Source organism: Scleropages formosus, chromosome 25 (genome assembly GCF_900964775.1).
Source record: "Scleropages formosus chromosome 25, fSclFor1.1, whole genome shotgun sequence".
NCBI lineage: Eukaryota > Metazoa > Chordata > Actinopteri > Osteoglossiformes > Osteoglossidae > Scleropages > Scleropages formosus.
Genome location: NC_041830.1, coordinates 13,803,795 through 13,825,949, shown reverse-complemented (window position 1 = coordinate 13,825,949; position 22,155 = coordinate 13,803,795). Strand labels below are relative to the sequence as shown.

Sequence of the window (22,155 nt, the reverse complement as noted above, 5' to 3'; positions counted from 1 at the left end):
CTGTGGTTCAGATGAGGGAAGCTCAGTTTCATGTTTTCAGTTTTGATATTAACTTTGCATACCATGCCACCATGTGGCTATACAATGCAAGTTGTAACAAGGACAATTATTTTTATTTTTAAAATCATGTCACCTTTGTTATTAATATTATTAATAAAGTCACTGAGTACTGTCTGTTGGTAGCACTTTGCTTGTGTCTGGATGGGCCCAACATGGTTGCAGTGGGCAAACGGAAGGTGTCAAACAGAGCTATGCAGTCTGTCACGTGTCTTCTGTGGGTGGTTTCTACAGCTAGCATAAAGTTTCTCTTGGCATCATCCTAAATGCTCCAACTGGAGCTGAGGACTTTGGTGGAAACCTCTGTGCTGTGATTATCAGTAAGCCTTTCTGCTGAAAACGAGAAAAAGGGAGCCGAAAAGACTTTTATTTATGCTTATGTTTAAAATGGCAGCCTCTGTAGAGGTGGCGATATGGTATAAATTTCGAGTACAGCTGGCAGTTATACCTTTTAATGACAAGGAAGGGATTCCAAAGAAACTGGAAATGAAAGAAGATGCTCTCACTGCTGTGTGGTCGAATCCACTGCAGACTACAAGTCCCATCAGCCCTTGAGAGTGCAAAGTACTTCCTGGTCAAAGGATGGAACCCATTTTCAAGAATAGGTGGTGACAACTGCTACAACAGTTTTAGCAAATTTAAATTCCACATTAGTTACCTGTGTTAAAGGGTTGTTGACCACAGTATTTAAATTAGATGGCAATAAATTAAAATAATAAATTAAAGCAACAACTGAACTGTTTATGAACAGTTTTACATCATTTTCAAATAATAGTGAACCTTTAGGGGAAAAAAAAAATACTCTATATATGAAAGTGGAAGAAATACTTAAATTAATACTCAATGACCATTTATTACATGTAGTTCCACAGAGAGTAAACAGTTTTCACATTCGGTGCACATTTCCAGCTAGCTGAATGCGAAAGTACATCACAAGTCACAATGTCAGCACTTTTGAGGGACAAGTCAGGTCCACACCCAGCGCCGGCATCTTTCCCACATTTTTGAAAACGCAGAAGACAAATAAAGCCCTTCGTCACAGTTAACGTTTGTTTTATGCTCAGAGGTGGCGCTGAAACCAGACGCAGAAGCGCGCACGGCTCTTAAGCGCCCGACCCTCCAGCAAAGCAATCGCACACAAGTCAGACAGGAGCGGGGGGGCTTTGAGTGAAATAATGACAGCTTTAAAGGCATTTACACACAAAAAAATGAAAACATTACAAGGGTCTTGTCCCTGTGGTGTACAGCAATAAAAATATGGACATGCATCTGTATGCAAGGACTGCTGTTTGAGTTTTGAGATCTCACTTGGTTCATGTTCTACCCAGCCTCTTGATTAAGAACTTAAAAAAAAAAAAAAAAAAAACTTAAGACAGCCACAATATTTCCTGTCAGCAGTTTGCATCTCATACCTGGAAAAAGTGACAGATCCTTAGGAAAAGTTACGGGGACGTTTGCAGAACGATAAGCTCATTGATGGGCCTTAAACAAGGTCGTCTGAAGGTTCGTCTCAACTTAGACGGGCAGCTCATCTGGACACTTGTTTTGACTTGCTTGTGCTGACGGAGGGTTCAGCTGGAGCAGAAACGGCAAGAGCGCAGGCCTATGAGAAGAAGCGGGAAAAACAGGACACCGCGGGGGGTGGGGGTCACGCGGGCTCCAAACTGACCGGGATCAGAGATCTATCACATTCACGTTCAGCCCGACGGCGAGGGCCAGGCACTCCCTGCTGCACGAACACAAGCTCTTCCCAATACACATTCAGACTAAATCGCAGTTTAAAAAAAAAAAAAAAAAAAAAGGCAAAACGAAATGACACAATTTTGTTTTTTTTTTTTAAAAAAAAACCCTGCTGCATCGTTTTATATTTGAAGAAATGCACATTACTTTGGTTGACTGAAAATGGGGGGGGGAATAAAACACATTTTGCTCAACCAACCCACGGGCGCAACGCAACACGGAAAGGCAACTAAGGGAAGCGGATGCTTGTTTGCATGCTGTGATGTGCACGGCCCATGCCGCGGGTCCAACCCAGGCGTTCGCTTGGGGTTATCGGCACGCAAACCCTTCACCCAGCCCTACTGTCCCCCACGCTTCTTGGTCACAGTGCTGTTTTGGGCAAATCGCTCTGCGTGCCGGTTCCTGCTCCTACTGAACTCGTAATTTATCATTATTTGCTCCCTGGCTGAATTCCGACCTCCGAACCGGCTTTTGGACGTATGTTACTTTTGTCCCTTAAAATAATCATAAAATGCCAACGTAATTATGATCCAGTACCGTGAGTAGTTGGAAAAATATCCTCTGGTACCAGTCTGGGCAAATCTCGTTAAGCAAGAGCCAGCGAATAGAGCAGGCCTGCGGCACCAGGCCTGAAACCTATGCCATACCGGAGAGTTATTTACCAAGCAGATTATTTGGCACGAAAGGGTCAGAATATGACCGCAGCATCACAACAGCCTTAATAAAAACACAAAGGATGATATTGTAGGGATGCGCAAGGACTCATTTGGCCTCCGTTTCTGTCCTTCTCTCACAGAGGACAAAGGTGAAACGGACCTCCTCCTTCGTGGCCCGCATTGCTCGAGTAGTATCGTGAAACCCGGCAGCCACGGCTCGAAAAAAAGGGAAATTTTCCCAAAACCTGCCCTAAAGGACACATAACAACCGACATTTATTATGCACTTATCATACGTAATTACAGCAATCCATTGGTAATAAATATCCCTTGAAAATATTTTGTATTGTTTGTTGTTACCTTTTCATTTACAATATAAACAAACAATGCAGTAATATTCGACTGTTGTGTTTTTCACAGAAAACAGCCATAAAGCGTCGGCCGTGCTAGCGCTGATCGGAGTCTCTGTGGACAGTGTTTGCTGAAGTGTGTTTGCGTGTAACCGGCTCGGACGTTTTGTCCCCGATGGGCACAGCAGGGGCGAGGGGGGGTCGGCCGTGTCGGGCGCACACTCTCAGCTAGGGGGCGCTGCGTTGTCTGAGGCCGCTTCTTTGTAGAAGGCCTCGATCTGCCCTTTGTACAAGCTCATGACTGCGGGCCTCTTCAGCTTCATGGTGGGGCCTGAAGGAGGAGGAGAAGAGGCTTAGCAGTGAACACACCAGTCACTTTAAGAGACAGAAATGAAAGAATAGAATAAAATAAAAATCCGCTGACAGGGACTCGTGATGGCGTCAACTAAGCGCTCCCAACCCAGCAAGCGTGCTGTGCTTGTCCACCTCTGGCTGCTTGGTGGACCCACCCGCAAAGGGTACAAAATCAAAAGTCTGCAGTTTGTGTTTTGCCTCCATCGTGGTGCAATGACCTCCCTCTGTCCCTCAGAGCTGCTGAATCCCTCTTAGCATTCAAGGTCTATATGATCATCTTTATGTTTCTGTCGACTAAATTAATAAACGTGTCAGTTTGAGATGGCGGGGGGACGCACAAGACTCCAGCACTCAGTCCTTACCCAGCTCCCCACCAGGGATGGAGAAGTCACACCCAAGCACGGCCCACTTCTGGATGCGCTGGGCGTTGGATGTGGCTCGCTCGTTCACGCAGTCGATGGCCTTCTGGATGGCGCTGTAGACGACGCGGTCCTTCCCGCCCGCAATTTCCGAGACCCGGTCGGCGCTGCTGCCCATCTTGCGGCACAGATCCACAGCCTCGGGCGTGAGCTCGTCCTCCGGGGCGCCGGTGTCTGCGTTCACCTGACACTGTGGGGAGGAGACCGAGTCAGGGGAGCCTTTAACATTCCACCACATGGGGGCGTAGTTGTGCTGCAACAAAACTACAAAACTACTGTACATATAGAGCAGTAAAATACGCAGTCTTTACAGCAAGTTACTGCACTTGTATAAAAAGCATTATATTTTTAATTACATTACAATTACAATACATAATTACATTTAATTTAAACATTAGAGCTCAAACAACAAGGCATAAAAACAGCTTTTTCCCTCAAGAACTGCCCTTTATCAACCTGTGTGGTGCACATTATAACCCATATCCACAGCTCAATGGACATTAAAATTCCACCATTGGCATCCAGCTACTAAACTAACAGACTATAGTTAAGACTTTGCAATAGAAAAATAATATATTTCCTAAAGTAACACATTTTTTAAAAGGTTACCAGTTAGTCCCATTTATACCAAATCTTGCAGCTCTCTCCACTTCTGTGCTCATATTAAACATTTTCAAACATATGTCTGAGAATGTTGTACTGTTTTCTTCAAACTTTCTTACTTTAAAATTACTCTGTTACTTTAATGTTGTTCTGTTATGTTAAATGAGTCTCAATGAGTGTCCGACACGTGCGATGGAGTTCTTTCAAATCATGACGTAATGTGACCACTAGGTGGCAGGATTGACCCTTTCTGACCAGTTAGATCACAACCACTGTGCAAATCATTGAAAAAGTGCTCACTGAAAAACCAGAAAAAAGGGACATTTGAAGGTTCGGGTCTTAATGGGAGCGTAAACTATGAGGACCGTTGAGATGCCCAATTTATACATTGTAGGCACATTTCAAGACATTGCTGGTAACCGTTGGAGGAACTTCCCTTGGACTCAGAGGTTGCAGGTTCAAAACCCCCGTCCTGCTGCAGCACCCTTGAGCAAGGTACTTACCCTGACTTGACGGAGATGGCGAGATAGCATTGACCTTTGATAATATCATGAAGGGACTGTCCCCCAAGGCAAGTAAGGCAACCTCTGGTAGGATTTGGTTGATTGTGAGTTTGACAAAGAAAGAATTGTGGAATGCACGTATTAACCTTGTCCGAAAGGGGTTGAAAATGGGAGCTTACGGTGCCTTTTTGAAGATTCGAGCTGAACTGAAGTTCAGAATAAAGCGGGATCGGATTGCCTGGGGCTACCACGAGGCAAAAGACAGATGGAAAGACCTCGTGGATAAATGTGTTTGAAGCTCTGAGGATGGACGTTTGCTTTATGGAACTACGTTCTTTTAAAACATATTGTACTTTCTTGTATCTTACCCCTTTGTATATTTATTTTTTTATATTTGTTTGTGTGGTTTCTTAGTTGTGCAGTATTTATTCACAGATTTTAGTGGTCTGGGTTTGTGCACTTTTAACTAATATTTTTAACTTATATGGGTTATTTGTATAAGTGTTACTCATAGATTTTAACGGCTTTGTTTTACTATGTGGTTTTGTGCACTGAGTTTTATATTGATTATTTATGTGTATGTTTGTTCTGTATTTATTTGTCTGGTTTTAGGGGTATGACCAAGTTTTATGTTGTAATTTAGAAGTATTTTATGCGTTTTGAAGGAAGCATGTATTAAGATGACGACTTCAGCTGAGCTGCCACTGGGGGACAGTCCTTTTGGGTATGTTGGTGTGGGGAAGACATGGGTCAGTTGTATTTTTTGATGTCAGAAAGGGATTGTCATGGGAAAGACTTTGTCTTGATAATGTGTTTTATGTAATGGTTGCTTAGCAGCTTTTGTTGACCAGCTGTAGGAAAATGGTATTGGGTAGGTTGGATTGTGGATTTTAATGTGTTGTTTTGGTTGTGTATTATTGATAACTTTACTAAATAAAGTTTTTTAAAAAAAAAATAATAAAAAAAATAACCCAGCTGTATAAATGGGTAAATAATTGCAGGCGGCTCAAGGTCCGCACCTTCACAGTGAGCAGCATGCTGAGGAACTTCCTCTTGTCGCCGATGAGCATGGCATTGCTGATGAGCGGCATGGCCTCCTTCACCGCGTCCTCGATGGGGACCGGTGGGATGTTCTCCCCTCCTGCTGTGATGATCAGCTCTGGAAACAAACACACACACACACACACACACACACACACGTGCAGGTTAGGGGCCACGCACTTTCCGGCAAGTGGGGTTCTAGGGAGACTGGGGATGGGCTTCCCACCTTTGATGCGTCCGGTGATGAAAAGGAAGTCCTGCTCATCGTGTTTACCCAGATCCCCCGAGTGCAGCCAGCCCTCGGAGTCCAGCGCCTCCTCCGTCTTCTCGACCATATTTAGGTAGCCCATGAACACATGGCGGCCCCAGAAGCAGATCTCGCCGATGCCCTCGCTGTCGGGATTGGCAATCTTTGACTGGCACCCTTGCATCACCTTCCCGCAGCTGCCGGGGCAGGAGAACAGCTGCTCAGCGCCTCGTTCTCTTTAACAAACACCCTGGGCTCACTCAGCATTGCATAACGCTCATAAAACAAGCATGAGTTTCGCGTGAAACGAGTGACGCTCAAAACGAGGTGTGTATTTTAGAGGGCATCCCCTCTAAATGATACCAGATGACACCACCACAATAAAAAACACACTGTTACGTGGGCAGCTGGAGAGACAGCGGTCAAGATCACAGTGGTCAAGGGGACTGGACAGTATTCAAGTTTCCAGTTCCCAACGAGAAACTGACCCTGCTGCTGTACCCTTGAGCAGGGTAACTAACCATACAGGAACCACACAGCTGTTTAAATGCCAAGGCAATAAAATAGCCACAATAAAATGTGAGATAAGGACCGAAGTGACACTGAATGCGGACACTGAGCCTGGATCAGGTTGTTGAAAGGTATGAGAAGGAGGGGGGGGGGCGCACCTGGTGAGGCGGAAGGCCTCGGGCAAGGAGATGGTGTGAGGACCCGTGCTTTCGCTCATGCCGTACAGCTCGTACACAGGGATGTCCAAGCTGAGGAAGAACTCGAGCGTCTCCTTGGAGATGGGTGCCGCTCCAGTGTAGCACTTGGTGCAGCGGTCCAGACCGAGCGCCTTCCTCACCTTGCCGAACACGAGCTTCCTGGCGAGCCGGTAGTTGAGTGGTCTTCTCGAAATGGCACCGTTGCTGGGGTGGGGAGGAAGGCGGGGGGGGGGGGGGGGGGGGGGGGGGGGGGTTAGCGAGAGTGGATCTGCTACTACAGCAACAACAGATGGGCGAGCGCGTGGTCCTCGTCTCACCCCTGCATCCTGCTCATGTTGGCGTGCAGCCCGACACCCTTGGCCCACACGGCGACCTTCCTCCTCACGGCCGACGACTTGGCCCCGGCCGCCTTCATGGCCTCCTGCATCTTCTCCCACACGCGGGGCACGCCCATGAAGGCCGTGGGCCGCACCTCCCGCAGCGTGTTGCCCAGCGAGCCCTGGGGCGGGGGGGACATAGACTCAGGTTAATGGGGACATGTCGGGGGAGGGCTTAGCACTCCGCAGCAGACATCAAGGGTGAGCGGTTCGAGGTGGGGCTTCCTGCTGTCCTCCTCTGTACCGAAGGACCAGGGGACTTCCATGCTGGCTCAGAGAATATTCTAGAACAACGAATCGGCCTCCCCGAGCGACAACGTACTGGGCTGCTTGGAAACCCCCTGGAAGCCCATAAAATACAGAGCAGCACCCGGGTGACCACAACGAAACACACCCGGGGTCAAATATCACACCTGATCTGGGATGAGGTCATCTGTGTGTCTGAACAGGAGCACCAAGAGAGAAGGAGCTCTTCTGGGATGTGAAGCCACTGTCAGCGGTGCCCTAGCAAAGTTATGCGGACCAGCTGCCTCTTGTCACCAGCAGCACAGAAGTACGCTGCGGGACAGCCGGTGCAGCTGTGAACGACGTGGTGCCCGAAGGCCGGCGTCTATTTGTTCGATTGTCCGTTGGCCGTCACCGGCTGAAGCCGATGCGGTCGGACCCGTGGCGGGTTGGCCGGATGGGAACAGCGGTGGCGGTGTAACGGTGCACGGCAGGCGAGGGGCAGCTCAGCACTCCGCGTGCGGCGCTTAATTAATTCCCCCGCAGGGCTCGGCTAATCTCCCCTTAATTACATAACATGACTGGCTTGATTTAAAGAGATTGGAGGCAGCGGCGTGTGGGTGGTGTGCGGAGGCACAGCCTGGGCAGCCATGGGGACTGATGAGTTTGAGTCAGAAGAACCAGGGCGTGTGCGTGTGTGTGTGTGTGTGTGTGTGTGTATCTTTTCAACAACAGGCTCACACAATACACTCAGTGTAGGTATCCCTCTGTTCTTTGGGATTCTCTGAGGTTAAACTCAAGAGTGATGTGTGTGGGAGGGGAGGCAGAGGCAGAGTGTATATCTCTCCCGTTACAAACCTTACACACACATACAGTGGAAATCAGCTTTAGCTTCACCCAAAAAAACACTCCTGTGTGTTCTTTGCTAATCATTTACAACGATGCAATGACAATTACACAATACCGTGAAATACCAGCGGGCCGGCATGTGGTGTCGTAATAAGAGCCACCGCGTTACACCATGAGGGCCTGGGTTCGAATCCCATTTCCCGCTGTAGTACGCTTGATCAACGGGAGGTGCAATGGCGCAGCGGGCTTGGCCGGGTCCTGCTCTCTGGTGGGTCTAGGGTTCGAGTCCCGCTTGGGGTGCCTTGTGGCGCCTTGTGGTGGACTAGCGTCCCGTCCTGGGTGTATCCCCTCCTCCTCCAGCCCTATGTCCCATGTTGTCAGGTTAGGCTCTGGCTTGCTGCAACCCCGCTTAGGACAAGCAGTTTCAGTCAATGTGTGTGTGTGTGTGTGTGTGTGTGTGTGTGTGTGTGTGTGCGCCCTTGATCGAGGTACTTACCGTGAATGGCTCTCGTAAAAAATACCCACCTGTATAAATGGATGAATTACCATAAGGACTGGACGCCAGTTTGTCACAGGGCCCCCCAAGCAGGGCTCTAGCTCCAGACCTGCCATACAGCGGGCACCAGCTGAACCCTGCTGTGCCATCACGCCCCCCCCCCCCCCCCGTTCACCGCCACAGCAGAAACAGGGTGCAGTGAACGCACCCCCCAGCTCACCTTAAGGGCATCCGGCTGGGCGAAGTAGGCGGCTCCCCCGACCCTCATGGTGAGCCAGATGTCAATCATCTGCGCGGCGATGTGGCTGAGCGGCAGGTAGCTGATGACGATCTCGGGGAAGACGTCCGCTTCTTGCAGGCGCACCGTCTCCCTGGTGGCGAACGCCGTCCAGGTGAGCTGGAGAGAGACAAGCCCAGTCCCGTGGGAAAAGCAAATCAGGATCGTACCCGGGCACCGACAGCCTGACCGACAGTGCGTCCGGTGGGCGGAGCATCGGTGGGCGGGTCACTCACATTATCATGGCTCAGCATCACGCCTTTGGGCTGACCCGTGGTGCCCGATGTGTAGATAAGCGTGCAGCACTGGTTGGGCTTCTGGGAGGCGATGATCCCGTCCAGCGGGCCGTCGGGCTCGTCGCGGCCCATCTCCATTAGCTCCGCCCACTAAGCAGACAAAATCAGTTGTTCTGTATTCCGCGTGTGAGAACAGTCTGGGGTGACCCTGAAAGGTCAAGAAGCGGGGCAGATACCGCGCGGCACCATTTCTTGCGACATACGGAAAACACGCAGCTCAGCATTACAGAACCGTTGCAGTTTGAGAGGAAGTGTTAAAAATACCCTACCGGTAGCAGTAAATATAGATCACGCTTCCTCCTGCCCCCAAACCAGTAAGTACAGAGGACTCAACATTCTCAATATTTAAAATAAATATTTATTCAAAAATAAAACTGACCGTGAACAAATTTGGTTGCTTTTCCTTCAGTGCTTCTTTGTACTGGATTACGGCCTTCAGGTTTGGCAGTTTGTCTCGAACCTGCGTCAGGAGCACAGTTAGGAGGCTGCGACTAAAGGGAAGCGCCTTACACAACGTGACCCTGCACAAACAGATGTGTTGGAAATCCCGCTCCGAGAACACACGCGAACACCTCGTCCGAACACTTGGACATCGCTGCTGTAAACTACAGACAGCACGGTACAGCATGGTAAAACTCATCTCGCTCCACAGTGCCGTGAGGTGGCTCAAGGTGCGAGGCAGACCCCGTGACGGGGCCCCTGATGAGGGCCCGGCAGACCCCTTACTCTGTTCCCTACCTGCAGAATCTTCTGCAGCTGCTTGTGGTTCTCCACCACCAGGATGTTGGCCTGGCAATTCTCCGCCACGTACTGACACGCCTCCGGGGAGTTGGTGGTGTAGATGCCCACAGCAAAGCCTCTGTAATGGACACCGATGGGGGTGGGGTGGGGTGGGGGGTTTGGCAGAGTTAGTTAGCGCAGCCCTTCCTATGTCTGTGCCGCACCGCTGCCCCTTCACTGGACCCCTCCGAGGACGGACTCACCCAGCCAGGATGGCGCCGATATCGGCCATGAACCACTCCGGAGAGTTGAATCCCAGGATACCCACACCGTGGTACCGCTCCAGGCCCAGCTGCATAATAATCACGGTAAGTCGCTTCGGACAAATTTCAATGTCTTGCGCTACTCTGCCGTTATACCTCGTAAGGCGAACTGGGTAAAGTCGGAGTAAACTAGGTAAACTGGGTAAAGTCCAAAGGGCGGCACTCGGGGCGCGAGTGCGCTCACCTTGAGGAAGGCCTTGGCCACTGTCCGACACCGCCGGTAGTACTCCCGATAGGCAAGTTTCTCCCACCGCTCTCCCACCTTCCAGGCCAGTGCGGTACAGTCCCCGAAACGCTCCACGGCCCGGAGGAACAGCTCGTGCACCGTCAGCGGGGGGGCCGAGGCTGGGCCGGACTCGGACAGCCGCAGCTTCACTTCTCCGTCGCGCCCGCAGGTCCACGGCGGTAAGGCAGGGGTGGCGGCCAAGGCAGGAGGGGCGGTGACCTGTGCCGGAGGGGCGGTGACCTCTGCCGGAGGGGCGGTGACCTGGGCCGGAGGGGCGGGGCCATGGGTGTTACCTGGGGAGGGGCAAAGAGAGCGGCAGTCAAGAGAAAGGTGGGGGTCACTGTGGACCTGGGAGGAGCTAAGTGGTGGAAGGTGGTTCCGTTCAGCAGCACGGAGGGAAATCAGCCCCTGGGATGACCCATTCTTCAAGATCCCAGTATCCGGGATGATGGAGAAGTGGACGGGGTCGGACGCGAGCGGGTCGGCTTCCCCGTCCGTGCACGCGCCGTTCGACCCCTGGCCCCCGACCGCTCTCGTGCCGAACACTTTGAGTCAAAGTAAAACCGAGCAAAGCCGCGACGCCTTATCGAAGCTGATGCCGAGCCAGCGGTACAGATGCTGCTTTGGTTGACACCTCCCTGCCAGGAGAGTTCTGAACGGCTCTGCGGTTAGCAGGACACGCTACGCTTTAGTTTCCTTCTCAAACCCAGAGCCAACATCAGGAGGAGGAGGAGGAGGACACAGGGGCTTGTGTGAAAGCTGGAAAGAGACCCATCAGTCCTCAGCTGTGATTGACTGCTGGAACAGAGATGGGTGTTTCACGTCGATCTGTGACTCCAAACCACCAGGAGCATGTGTGTATGGCTCCGTGTGTGTGTGTGTGTGTTCTAGTGCTCGGCTGTATAGATGTGTGAATGACTGCCACTTGTTTACTGTACTGTATCTAACACACTAAGTCACCTGGGATAGAGGTGTCAGATAAATACCAGTTAAAAATCACTTTGGGGAAAAGTGTCTGTTAACGAATTAACGTAAATCTAGATGAAAAAGAGAGGATTCAATTGGCTCTTTGCGGAGTTAGACTGTGCGGGGGGGTTCACCTCCTTGCACACACAAACACACACACACGGAGGAAAAAACAGCCGCCTCTGTGACCTCGCCGTGAACCTCGGCGAGTCGTCGTCGTACTACGGTAGCCGGGACGCGTCGGGAGTTGCGTGCGGCAGCCTTCGGCAGGGAGCCGCGCGCGCGCCCAGGGAGAATGCGGTGGGAACGTCCGGGAGAAAGTCTCTCTTCCCGAACGTAAACGGGGAAACGGGGGCGGAGCGGGCCGGGGGCGGGGAGGGGGAAGTGGAACGGGAGATGTGCATTGTGTTCAAACGCAACGTGGCTTTCAACTTCCTGCCAGACGTTTCCTCTTACAGGAGGTCAAACACGGGCTTGCGCTCGGCTGAGCTTTGCACGTACTCACCCTGCTGCGTAGTGCATGAGGTCTGTGTGTGTGTGTGTGAATGCTGTGCATGCGCTCACCGCGCTGCTCCTCCACCGGCGTGTCTTTGGTGCCGTCCGGGGCCTCTTCGGCGCCATCGGGGGTCTCGGACCACTCTTCCTTGTCGCAGGCCGACTCTTCTTCGGACAAGTCGCTGGGGAAAGTGCACAGCAGCCCAGGCTTTCAACCTCGATCCTGTGTGTTATTTTGCTAATGAACTCGAGTGAAGCTGGGAGAGGTTACAGCAGGCTGGTTAAATCGGCCGAGGTGCAGAATGACCGCGGTACGGTGGGATCTGAAAAAGGGGATGGTTTACCAGGTGATTGCCAGAGGGGAGGAGCCTGCCAGATGATGGACAGAGTGGAGGGGCCTATCAGGTAATGAACAGAGGAGAGGGGCCTATCAGATTGACTGACATGGGGGAGGGGCCTGCTAGATAATGAACAAAGGGGAGGGGCCAATCAGATTGATTGACACAGGGGAGGGGCCAGCCAGGAGACAAGGAAGAGGGACCTAGATGATGGACATGGTCGACCGACCTACTAGACGACAGGCAAAACGGAGGGACCTACCAGAACTGGGCGGCGTCCTCGTCATCGAAGGCGGCACAGGGGCCACAGATCCGGATGCCCTTGGCCGGCTCGATCGCCAAAGGAGCGGACATGTCAGCAGACTCGGGTATTGTCACTGCAGAGAAGACGGGACATTTCAACAGCACAGCTACGACAGCGACGCTTATTATTGTAATAATTATTGCTATAATCATTATGTACCCATTTCTACAGCTGGGTCATTTTTACTGTATCATTACAGGGCGAGTACCTTGATCAAGGGTACAAAAGCACGAGCAGGGATTTGAACCTGCGTCCTTTAATTGCCAGCGAAAGACTCTCTAACTACCGTGCCTGGCCACTTGCCGCCGCCGAAGCGATCGAACCCGAACCGTATCGGTGTTTAGGAGACCAAGTCAGGGTGTGTTTCCTACCAGTCGCCCCACTGCTTCGCCCAGCGCTCCTCCGAACACTTTCCATCACCGATTCGGGCTCTGGCTCCACGCGAACACGAACACAATCCGGATGCGGAAATTAAAAGATGTTTAATCTCGTTTCAAATCCTCGTTCGTGTACATTAGTCTCCGCGAAAAAGACCCGTTCACGCGGAGAACAAATAACGCGGCTCATTTGCGGCCGCCGCTCTGCCATTAAAGTGCATCGAGCCCACCCGCGGGCCGCGGCCCCGCGGTCACAGTGCGGGAGCGCAAACCCATTTTCTCTGTCGGCGTCCACCTGCGTGGAAACGGCGCCGGGGGCCGGACGTCCGTCACGGCTCCCTAAATATTTAACAGCCCCGCTGCGGCTCTCGCCGCCGGCGATAACAACCGCCGTGTGTGCCGAAGGGCCGGAAGCGCTCCCGTCTCCTTCTCTTCGGGTAATAACGTATTAATCGCAGCTGCCCTTCGACCCGTAACACGATTCCTCACCTTAGCCTGGAGAGGAGGTTGCAGGAGTGACGAGGGAAACGAACCCAACACAAGACACGGTCATTAATACGGTATTTACGTCAATTTATTTATCTGACGCTTATTTACCCGGGTGGGTAATTTTACAGGGGCAATTTAGGGTAAGTACCTTGCTCAAGGATACTACAGCTGGAAGTGGGATGCAAACCCGCAACCTTCAGGTCCAAAGTCGGCAGGCCAAACCGCCACACTACAGCCTGATAACTGCGGTGATGAAATGACTATGATTCGGTACCATTTTAAAGTCAGAGGTAAAGCATTAAACAGAAAAATATGAAATACGTCCGAAAGCAGAAGCCACCTGGTGTTACTTCTGGGACTAAATGGGAGGCGGGGGAACGCGGCCCTGAAATGCGGTTTCTCGCTGAGGCTCGAAGCAGCTGCCACAGCTGCCTCACACACACACACACGGTCAACGAAGAGGCCCATTGACAAGAACCAGGCCTGGAACTCCCCGGCTGTGAACTGCCTCTGGACGTCATCCAGGGGGACAGAGAGCCCCAGAGTGTGTGTGTGTGTGTGTGTATCCTGGTGCTTGGCACCGCGAGATCTCGGTCAACCTGCTGATCCGTCCATCTAACTGTTGTTCAACGTGCCCCTTCCCCCCCCCCGGGACTATGATTCTGTAGCAGATGACATCCTCATTGAATCGACATGACATCATCATGATCAACCGCGCGCACACACACACACACACACACACACACACACACACACACACACACACACACACACACACAGCCCCTCACCCCATGAACATTTGCAAAGAACTTTGCAGATGGCGAGCAAGCACCCGCAGATGTGCTCACCATCTGTGCTCAGGGGAGGCGGGGCCGAGTCAGTCTCCGCCCCCCTGCTGTCACATTCACAATTTTCCCCTGTAAGCTTCCAACTGTCAACAGCTCAACAGGGTGAAAAAAGCAAGAACACACTCCAACCCCTGTCCCACACACTGTGAAAACACACACTTACGGTGCATCCTCCCCCCGGGGGGTCCTTCCCGTTCAGCGATTTTGCTCTCGCTTGGCGATCGGGGAAGCCAATGCCTCCCCCCCACCCCCGAGCACGCGAGCCCAGACGGCGGCGGAGACGTGCGCGTCGCGGTTGCCGGGCTCGCGGCGCTGCGTTACACATCGCCCGCACTCCAAACGCCAGGTTTTGTGTACACTCGCTCCATCCTCGGTTCCCTCCCCCCGACAGGATTCCTGCGATGCCTCGCAAGCCTCCCGATTGGTCAGACAGGGCGATCACACCACGGCGCTCCTGTCATGCTTGCGAAGGGGGCGTGGCTCTTTGGCAGAGGGTTCCCGTTCTCCTGCGTGTCGTGGCAGATGCGTCAAGGCGATCGCCTTCCCGCACCGCGCTGCGCCGCACCACGGGGGGTTACTACAGGTCACCGGCGGGCGGCAGAAGGAAGCCGAGGGCAGGAAACGGCAGCCGCCCTCGCTGCGTTCGAGACCCCCCGGGGGCGTACGCTCATCCATTCCCTGTTGACTCACCGGCAAACGGGGCCGAGATGTTAAAGGGCACTTTTAAGACTAATTAAGTGGAAGAAGAATCAGCCACTCACTTTGCACCAGGTTTAAGTTAAATTGAGAACCGACAAGATGTTCACTTGGTCAGCGGCTCTCAGGACATTGACCTTTCGTCTGGCAGACGGACGCACGTCCAACATCGGCTCCCTCGGCGGCCGCAGTTTCAACTTTCAATCGCCCGGAACTCGGTTTTCTACGCAAAATTAAATCCATCCAGGTCCGCTCCTTTTCCGGACCACGACCCTGGAAGAGGCGAAGCGGCGATTTCCGGCTTTCGGTGACACCTACTTGCTTGGTGACGTTTATTCATTCTGCTGACACGTTCCTCTGAAGCAACCTACAATATTAAGATATTTACCAATAATACTGCTGGGTAATTTTACTGGAGCGACTCGGGGTAAATACCTCGATGGAGGGTACGACAGCAGCGAGTGAGATCTGAACTGATAACCTTCGGCGCCGGAGCCAGCGGGCCTCGCCATCATGGCATCGGCTCCCACGACCACAACCTGGTTAAACAAGCGTAACTTCAACCAGCCTAGATGAGCGAAACGATGGTCGGTCACGGGTGCGGAGACGCGGAGGCACGTGTACGAGTGTGACGGAGCCCTAAAGCCGCCAAACCTGGCACCTGTAACGACTCACGTCGAGAGGCTGCGCCGATCGATCGGCTATTTGTGCCTTTTATTTGGATGCAAAAGTAGTGTTTTTTTTTTTTTTTTTTTTTAAAACTTCCAGTCCTCAATCACAGAACACACACCTACAGGAGGAAATACACAGCAAGACATTGGGCATAAAAATTAAGTACTTGTGAAATTTTCTTTCTCCCACACACACACCCAAGGAAGCTGAGGGCGGCATTTCGACGAAAAATTTCGATCGATTGCAATGACAGGGACGGGAGGAGTGACGTGGAAATACGCGGACGGTATTATCGAAGGTACCGGACGCAACGAGGGCTTTTCCGCGTTCTGATCGCTCAGCCCCGACGCAAACCACACGGCCCCTGGGTGGAATAAACACCGATATCTCGGCCTTCCTGCTTTCGCATTTTCGCATCTCAGCACTGGGGCCGTTCAGTTTCCAGTAAACAGCAACACAAGAAGCTAAAGGGTACCATCCATCCTTAAGGCTGGATTTTTCTGGTTTTTTCACCCCCCCCTCCCCATTTCACCTCACTATTATTATGATAAATTAAAACCAATTTTCCAAAGCAGACCCCTGGCAATAGAGTGTTTAAAATTCAAACTACCAACCATTTTTTACTTTGTATAAAAAGGTTAATGATACTACAAACATCCCTTTAGCAAATTGAAATGTGCTCATAATAGTGATGAGTAATTTATTTGTAGTGGCAAACAATGTGTTTGCTGGCAAATGAGTGTGTGCAGGGCAGCAGATGAGTGCCTGGGGATAGAAAAAGAAAGAGAAACGTGCGGCAGGCATCGTTCGCAGCCCTTTCGCTCGGCCCGTCCCCCTCCTTATTGTCAGCTGCTACTGTAGTGGGAAAAGGACGCGAACTTTTAACCAGAAGGTCACCAGCTCAAGTCCCAGGATCGCTGCCGTTACGCCAGGCTCAAACGCGCGCTTCCGAAATTCGAGTTTCACGTTCACATTCCCGCCACTGAAAACAAAAATGTTTCTAAATATGCAGCATAGCATAAAACTGGCATAACTGGTCCTCGTTAAGGGAAACTCTCCCTCGGGTTAATTGGGAAATTCCTATAATAGCACAAGGCAGGAACATATAGCAAGATACACACACGCGCGTATAAACGTACGAATCTTCAAAAATCAAAATATGGTGACAAGCAGCAAAGTAACAGCAAAACACTTGACCACTGACCGTGTTTTGACCATACGCTGCACAGCCCAAGGTCTGAGTCTCGTTTTGGTCCATATTGGACGTGACTGAACCACAAGTGGATGAAAAAAGCTGAGTGAATCTCACTTTTCTGGAAAAACTACTGTCCTTCGCTGCACTTGGCATTCAGAGCTCATCGCTGTTTATGTTTCCCGTACCCTTAACCGTATTAGTACCGACGCTCACTGAGTAACAACATGGTGGGGGTGGGGGGGACATCACGGCAAATACTGTCAAATTCATAAGGAAATGCATTTCATCCTTGAAACCTTCTTCGTGACTCATCTGCCCTTTGAAAAGGTCACGAGCCACAGAGAAACAGCCAAGTTGGAAGAAGTTTGGCCAGGTTGCCAGGTTGACAAGGCCAAGGTGACGCCAGGTGCTGAGGTCAGTCGGGAATTAATGAGGTCAATTACATAATTGATTAAATCAATGAAGTCCTAAATGAGGTGAGTCGGGAAATGAATTAAATGAGATGAAAGAAGTCAGTCGGGTAGGCTAACTGGATCGTTAATGGGCTCAAGCTCCGGTGACTTAATCAATCAGGTGAATTAGCTCAATTAACTTAATTAATAGGGTCAATGAGGTGGGCAAGGACACGCCCTCCTCCCAACAAAAAGTGCCCAGAAATGCGGAACCTGAATCCCCAGCAGTGATCCGGTACCTTTACCCACGCGTCTCGCGGTCTGACAGCAGGCAGAAATACACGCTTACGCCGGGGAGGTTTTCTTGGAGTTTATAAAATATTCTCCGGCAACCGCGGCAAGGTTGTTGGTTCGAATCCCCCCCTCTGCCCTGGTATTGTTTTAGAACCTACGGTGAATACTTGGATTCTCACACACACACACACACACACACACAACAAACGAGCAGCGTAAAAGGGCGATAAAGCGAATGTCCGGCGCCAGGGGGACTCGACGCCGGCGATTTCCTCAGTCGGGGACGCGCCCGGTTTTACCGCGAACGCGCGCCTGGCGCAGGAGTGGGGCTTGCGAGCGGGTTTGACTACAGAGAGTATGTAATAAAGGGAAAATGGACCCGTAAGACATTTACTTTCCGAAATGATTCCCGCTGAGAACTGAACTTCCTCGCCGCGCTCCGATCGCGGCGAAGGAGGCGCGAAAAAGTGCGGAACTGCTTTACATGATAAAACAACCCAAACTTAAGAACACGGAAAAATTAACTCAAAGTCAGAAATGTGTGCTTCGCAATATTTCTAAAACCATGATGACGTCGGGTTAAGGAACACTTCGATGAGGTAAATTTAAAAAAAAAAAAAAAAACTGCTACATTGTATTATTCCCCATCATGATGCGAATGAGAAATGAGTAAATAAACGAACTAAATAAAAAAATATAAATTCATCTTACCTGAAAAGCCGAAGGAAGGTAGTTATAATAAGAACGGGAATAAGCGAGTGAGAGCGAAGGGCGCCTTGTGTCGCGCGACGCGGCGGTGTGGCGCTCACGTGCCTCGAACCCGGCGCGCTGCTTCCTCGTTTCTGTCCTTCCTCATCTGCGTTCAAAAGTGCGGAAGGAAATGGAAGAGGTGCAAACCGGCCTGCTCAGGGTCGGGACCCCAACGCCTAGTGGGCAGCAGTTGGAAAGCGGACTCTTGACTGAAACAGATGAATTACTATGATGACTGCGCTCATACCGGACGCATTATTCATATTTCCGCAGCATTCATATTTAGTAATTCAGGCGATTCCCTCTTTACGGCGCCAATACGCACTGACCGCAAAAGTGACATGTAATAACTTGCTACACGTGAACTATTTCTCTATAAAAAAAGAGGGGAAACGTTAATATGGCTCAATCAATGTGTCACTATGTGGCATCATCCTCATTCTTCCGCTTTGTACTCGTTAATACCAAGTAACACCTACTATATGTGGACACAGCTGATGAATCCTATATAGAGGCGTGAGCACAAGTGCTAGTGTCGTTCCTAGAGTGGCTGCTTTTGGACCCGAAGGTTGTAGGTTCGAAACCCCCCTCTAGCTGTGGTTGCTTTAAGCAAACTACTTACCCTCAATTGCTCCAGTAAAATTACCCAGCTGTCTAAATGGGTAAATATCTATAAATAGGTTAACACCAGACAGTGCTTTGAAGAAAAAGCATCAGGTAAATGAGTAAACATATGTAAGAGTACTGCAGTAAATTTATGGCAGGAGGAGGCAACATCAAATACATTTTCATTACTGTAGAAACACTTTGGGCTGTAAAAGTTGTGGGATTTTAACTAAAACACATTTTATGACGATAAAAGGCAGTGATTTTTCAACAAATATGAAGCACGTAACTGTATGTACGTATGTCATGAGTGTACGTATTTCGTATACTGTATGCTGCTGCAACCGAGTAGAATAAACCTCTGATGAATAAAAATGTAATACATTTCATTGTACTTATTTATTTATTTGTTTGTTTTTTTTTTTGCAGTTTTTGTCACAGTTGGACTGCATCCCTGGAAGCATCTCATGATGTATCTGCGGGGTAAATGGGGTGTATGGACGTCACCGCGGCCAGGACTTACAGTAACTGTCTGTGTCCCGCTGCTTTTATTTCTTTTTCATTATTTCAGCCAACATGAACATGCATAGCTTTCGAAAAAGTTTATTTGTTCCTGCTCTTTTACACTGAATGCGCTCATTCAGAGCCCTGCAATCGATGCAGAGGCGGTACAGGAGTTTTCACTCCAAACCCAGGTGATCTGGCGGAACCATGATTGTTTTTTTTTTGGAACTTAATGTTCAGCACACTCAGTTCCAAAAAAAATGTCAAAAGTTAATTTGTGTTATTTTCTGGGAAAACCCAGGGCAGTTTTCTGTCCCCAAAAGTCCAGGGTTGGTGGAGTAACCAGGGTAATTCCCACATTTCTGTTTAAAAGATCAGTTCTTCACAGCATGAGCAATAATATAAACCAAGCAGGGATTCACTGTGAATAACTTTCTGTAACTGTGCTCTGCTGCCAAAATGCGCATAAAGCACCATCAGGTAAACATTTCCTGCTAATTGCTCTGCTCTCTCTGAAATCATTCAGTTAAATAACAACAACCAATATGGCAGACACTTCCGTGGAATTTCCTGCATTTCCCATAATGCTCCACTCTCTTAAAGCAACACGCTACCTTTTTCCAGTTACGCATGCTTGCGTGTACATATGTCACAGGTGTCTATGTGTGTCGCATATACCTCTGGGATTAATAACGTTTCATTCCTTTCCTTTCATTCAACCTGTTTTCACTTTTATGTAACTCTATTTACAGTTACATTTAGAGTGCCTCAAAGCAGCAAACGACGTGTTATTACTAGCCAGGGCGTATGGAACGTGCCAGAAGAATCATGTGAAGTTCATGACACTTAACTCGACATATTACACGTTCATGCTAGATGCAAAGAAAAAGTATAAAGCATAATAATAAACAGTGCATTTCTTCTGTTTCGCTTTAAACTCGCAGAGTCTCTGGTAACCTCGCAGATACTCGCTTTGTATGGTACAGCAGTAGCCAAATTTGAACGATAATGTTCGGGCCGTATTGTCTTATACTTGATATTGAGGGTATAGCGCCACCTTCTGGCACTCCACCGTAAAAATGACCTTTTTATAAAAATTCTGTGCTCTGCAGTTTCTGGAGCTAAAGAATAAGTCGGCATCATACATTGTATTAAAATACAAATAGATGTAACACCAGGTATAATTTAAAAACCTCAGTCTTATTCTCAGTGCAATATGATTGTTATACCATATTTTTTGATCATCACATGTATTTTTCCTAATCTGTGATTTTTGGCAGTGTGACTAACTAAAATTTTTCAGTGTTAGTTCTTGGGTTTTTGCACTAAAATGACACCTTTGTTGGGTAAAGGTTTGTGAACAAAAAAAAAAAAACTCTGTTGGTGTTTAAAAAGAATGTACCATCTGAGAACCTCCCACTTTTTGGATTGTTCTATGCTCCAACATTCTCAGCAGGAATCCTCTCCCTCCCGTGTCATTAAATTGGTGTATTTTAAGATTCCCAATGATGGCTCACAATGGGTATGTAAGTATGCTTTCCATTCCCTGCGAATTGCCAGAGGTCTCATATGAGTGACACGCTTATAACGCTAAAAGAACGACGTTCACTGTGATTTATTCCCATGTGTCACCAGGAGGTGTTCGTCAGTGAATCTTGTGTTGCACTGCAGACGTGGTCTCCAGGGTCTTCTGATGGATCCATATCCACTACCATCTTATTAATACCAATTTAAGCAACACTCTTCTGTCACTTTGTCAGCTGAGTCAGTACATTCCTGGGTTCCCTTTCCGACGTGTCCCTCTGATGTGGTGTCACTTGGCTCGACCGTCTCTGTTTTTCTTGGACAGTGAGAGAAGATCCCCATGAGATGTTTGCCCCGCAGAAGTGCAGTCAGAGACGCGTGCTGCCGGCAGGTGGTGGTCCTCCGTTTCTCTTCGAATTACATCAGGGCCCACAATGCGAAAACCACCTCCTTTCGGTTGGCTTGGCCATATCTTGAAACAAACCAAAGCGTGGATCTCAGTGCAAGAGGCTAAATAAGTCAAGCTGCCTGAAACAAAAAGAAGTGCGTTCGTTAATTTATCTTATTGTTCATAAACATCAGAACTATTCTACCTATTTACACTTAGGCAGGATTACAGGATTAGTTCTTCTAGGCAGTGCAATTGCTGTACCCCGTGAACATATATCCCCCCCGTTTTCCACGAATCCTGTATTAATTTATTTAACGGATAATGAAGATGGTTTCATGAACAAGGGAGACCTCTGAATAATCCAAAAGAGGAAATACCAGTTTTAGGATGTAATAATAATCCCATTGAAGTACTCCATTGCAAGATGGAAGTATCTGATATTTTTTTTTTCAAAACCAACTGGACTAAGAATGGTCTTTTACTGAACTGCGGCGCGTCATTTACTTTGTTTTACGGCCCATTACCCTTTGCCAAATGAAGAAGGACGTCGAGGTAAAGGAGACAATGGCCTCCTGAATCAGCCCACCTGACAAAGCAGCACAACATCCTCCGGCTGCCACCTTCTTGGGAAGCCAGACACAGTCGTCTGACTTGTTTTTTTTGTTTTTTGGCAGAGACTTTATTGATTTCCAAGAGAAGTACTGACATCTCCTTTTGCGAAGTAGCATTTCCAGCACCCTGGCAGCAAAGTCAATGAGTACAAGGTCTTCATGTCAACTTGAAGACAGAAATAGTTTCGGAAGGACTGAGTCAATAAATAGAACCGCCGTTTATTTCAAGGGCTGTGCT

At 49.5% G+C, this 22,155-nt stretch overlaps 1 protein-coding gene across 2 annotated transcripts; it reads right to left on the bottom strand.

Annotated features, from left to right (window-relative positions):
* Positions 1 to 884: 884 nt before the first annotated feature.
* LOC108921454 (long-chain-fatty-acid--CoA ligase ACSBG2-like) lies at positions 885 to 18,515 on the bottom strand. 2 transcript variants are annotated; one of them, XM_029249332.1, is made up of 16 exons: positions 18,243 to 18,515; positions 12,527 to 12,641; positions 12,271 to 12,324; positions 11,996 to 12,108; positions 10,424 to 10,758; positions 10,180 to 10,268; positions 9,935 to 10,055; positions 9,576 to 9,656; positions 9,137 to 9,286; positions 8,844 to 9,020; positions 6,994 to 7,175; positions 6,638 to 6,880; positions 5,949 to 6,166; positions 5,701 to 5,840; positions 3,519 to 3,765; positions 885 to 3,133 (listed from the first exon to the last, which is right to left on the bottom strand). In XM_029249332.1, exons 2-16 carry the CDS (start codon positions 12,616 to 12,618, stop codon positions 3,027 to 3,029), a joined length of 2,349 nt encoding a protein of 782 aa, XP_029105165.1. In that variant the 5' UTR covers positions 12,619 to 12,641; positions 18,243 to 18,515; the 3' UTR covers positions 885 to 3,026. The 2 variants fall into 2 exon arrangements, with proteins under 2 accessions (XP_029105165.1, XP_029105166.1); XM_029249333.1 differs by lacking the exon at positions 12,271 to 12,324 and having other exon boundaries at positions 886 to 3,133; positions 18,243 to 18,514.
* Between the last annotated feature and the right edge of the window lie 3,640 nt (positions 18,516 to 22,155).

Coding starts and splice junctions, on each gene's coding strand:
- LOC108921454 (XM_029249332.1), bottom strand. CDS start 12,618: ATGTCCGCTCCTTTGGCGATCGAGCCGGCCAAGGGCATCCGGATCTGT. Junction 6,167..6,637: donor GAGGCCTTCCGCCTCACCAG/GTGCGCCCCCCC, acceptor CTGCCCCGGCAG/CTGCGGGAAGGTGATGCAAG. Junction 3,766..5,700: donor GCATGCTGCTCACTGTGAAG/GTGCGGACCTTG, acceptor TCCTCCCCACAG/TGTCAGGTGAACGCAGACAC.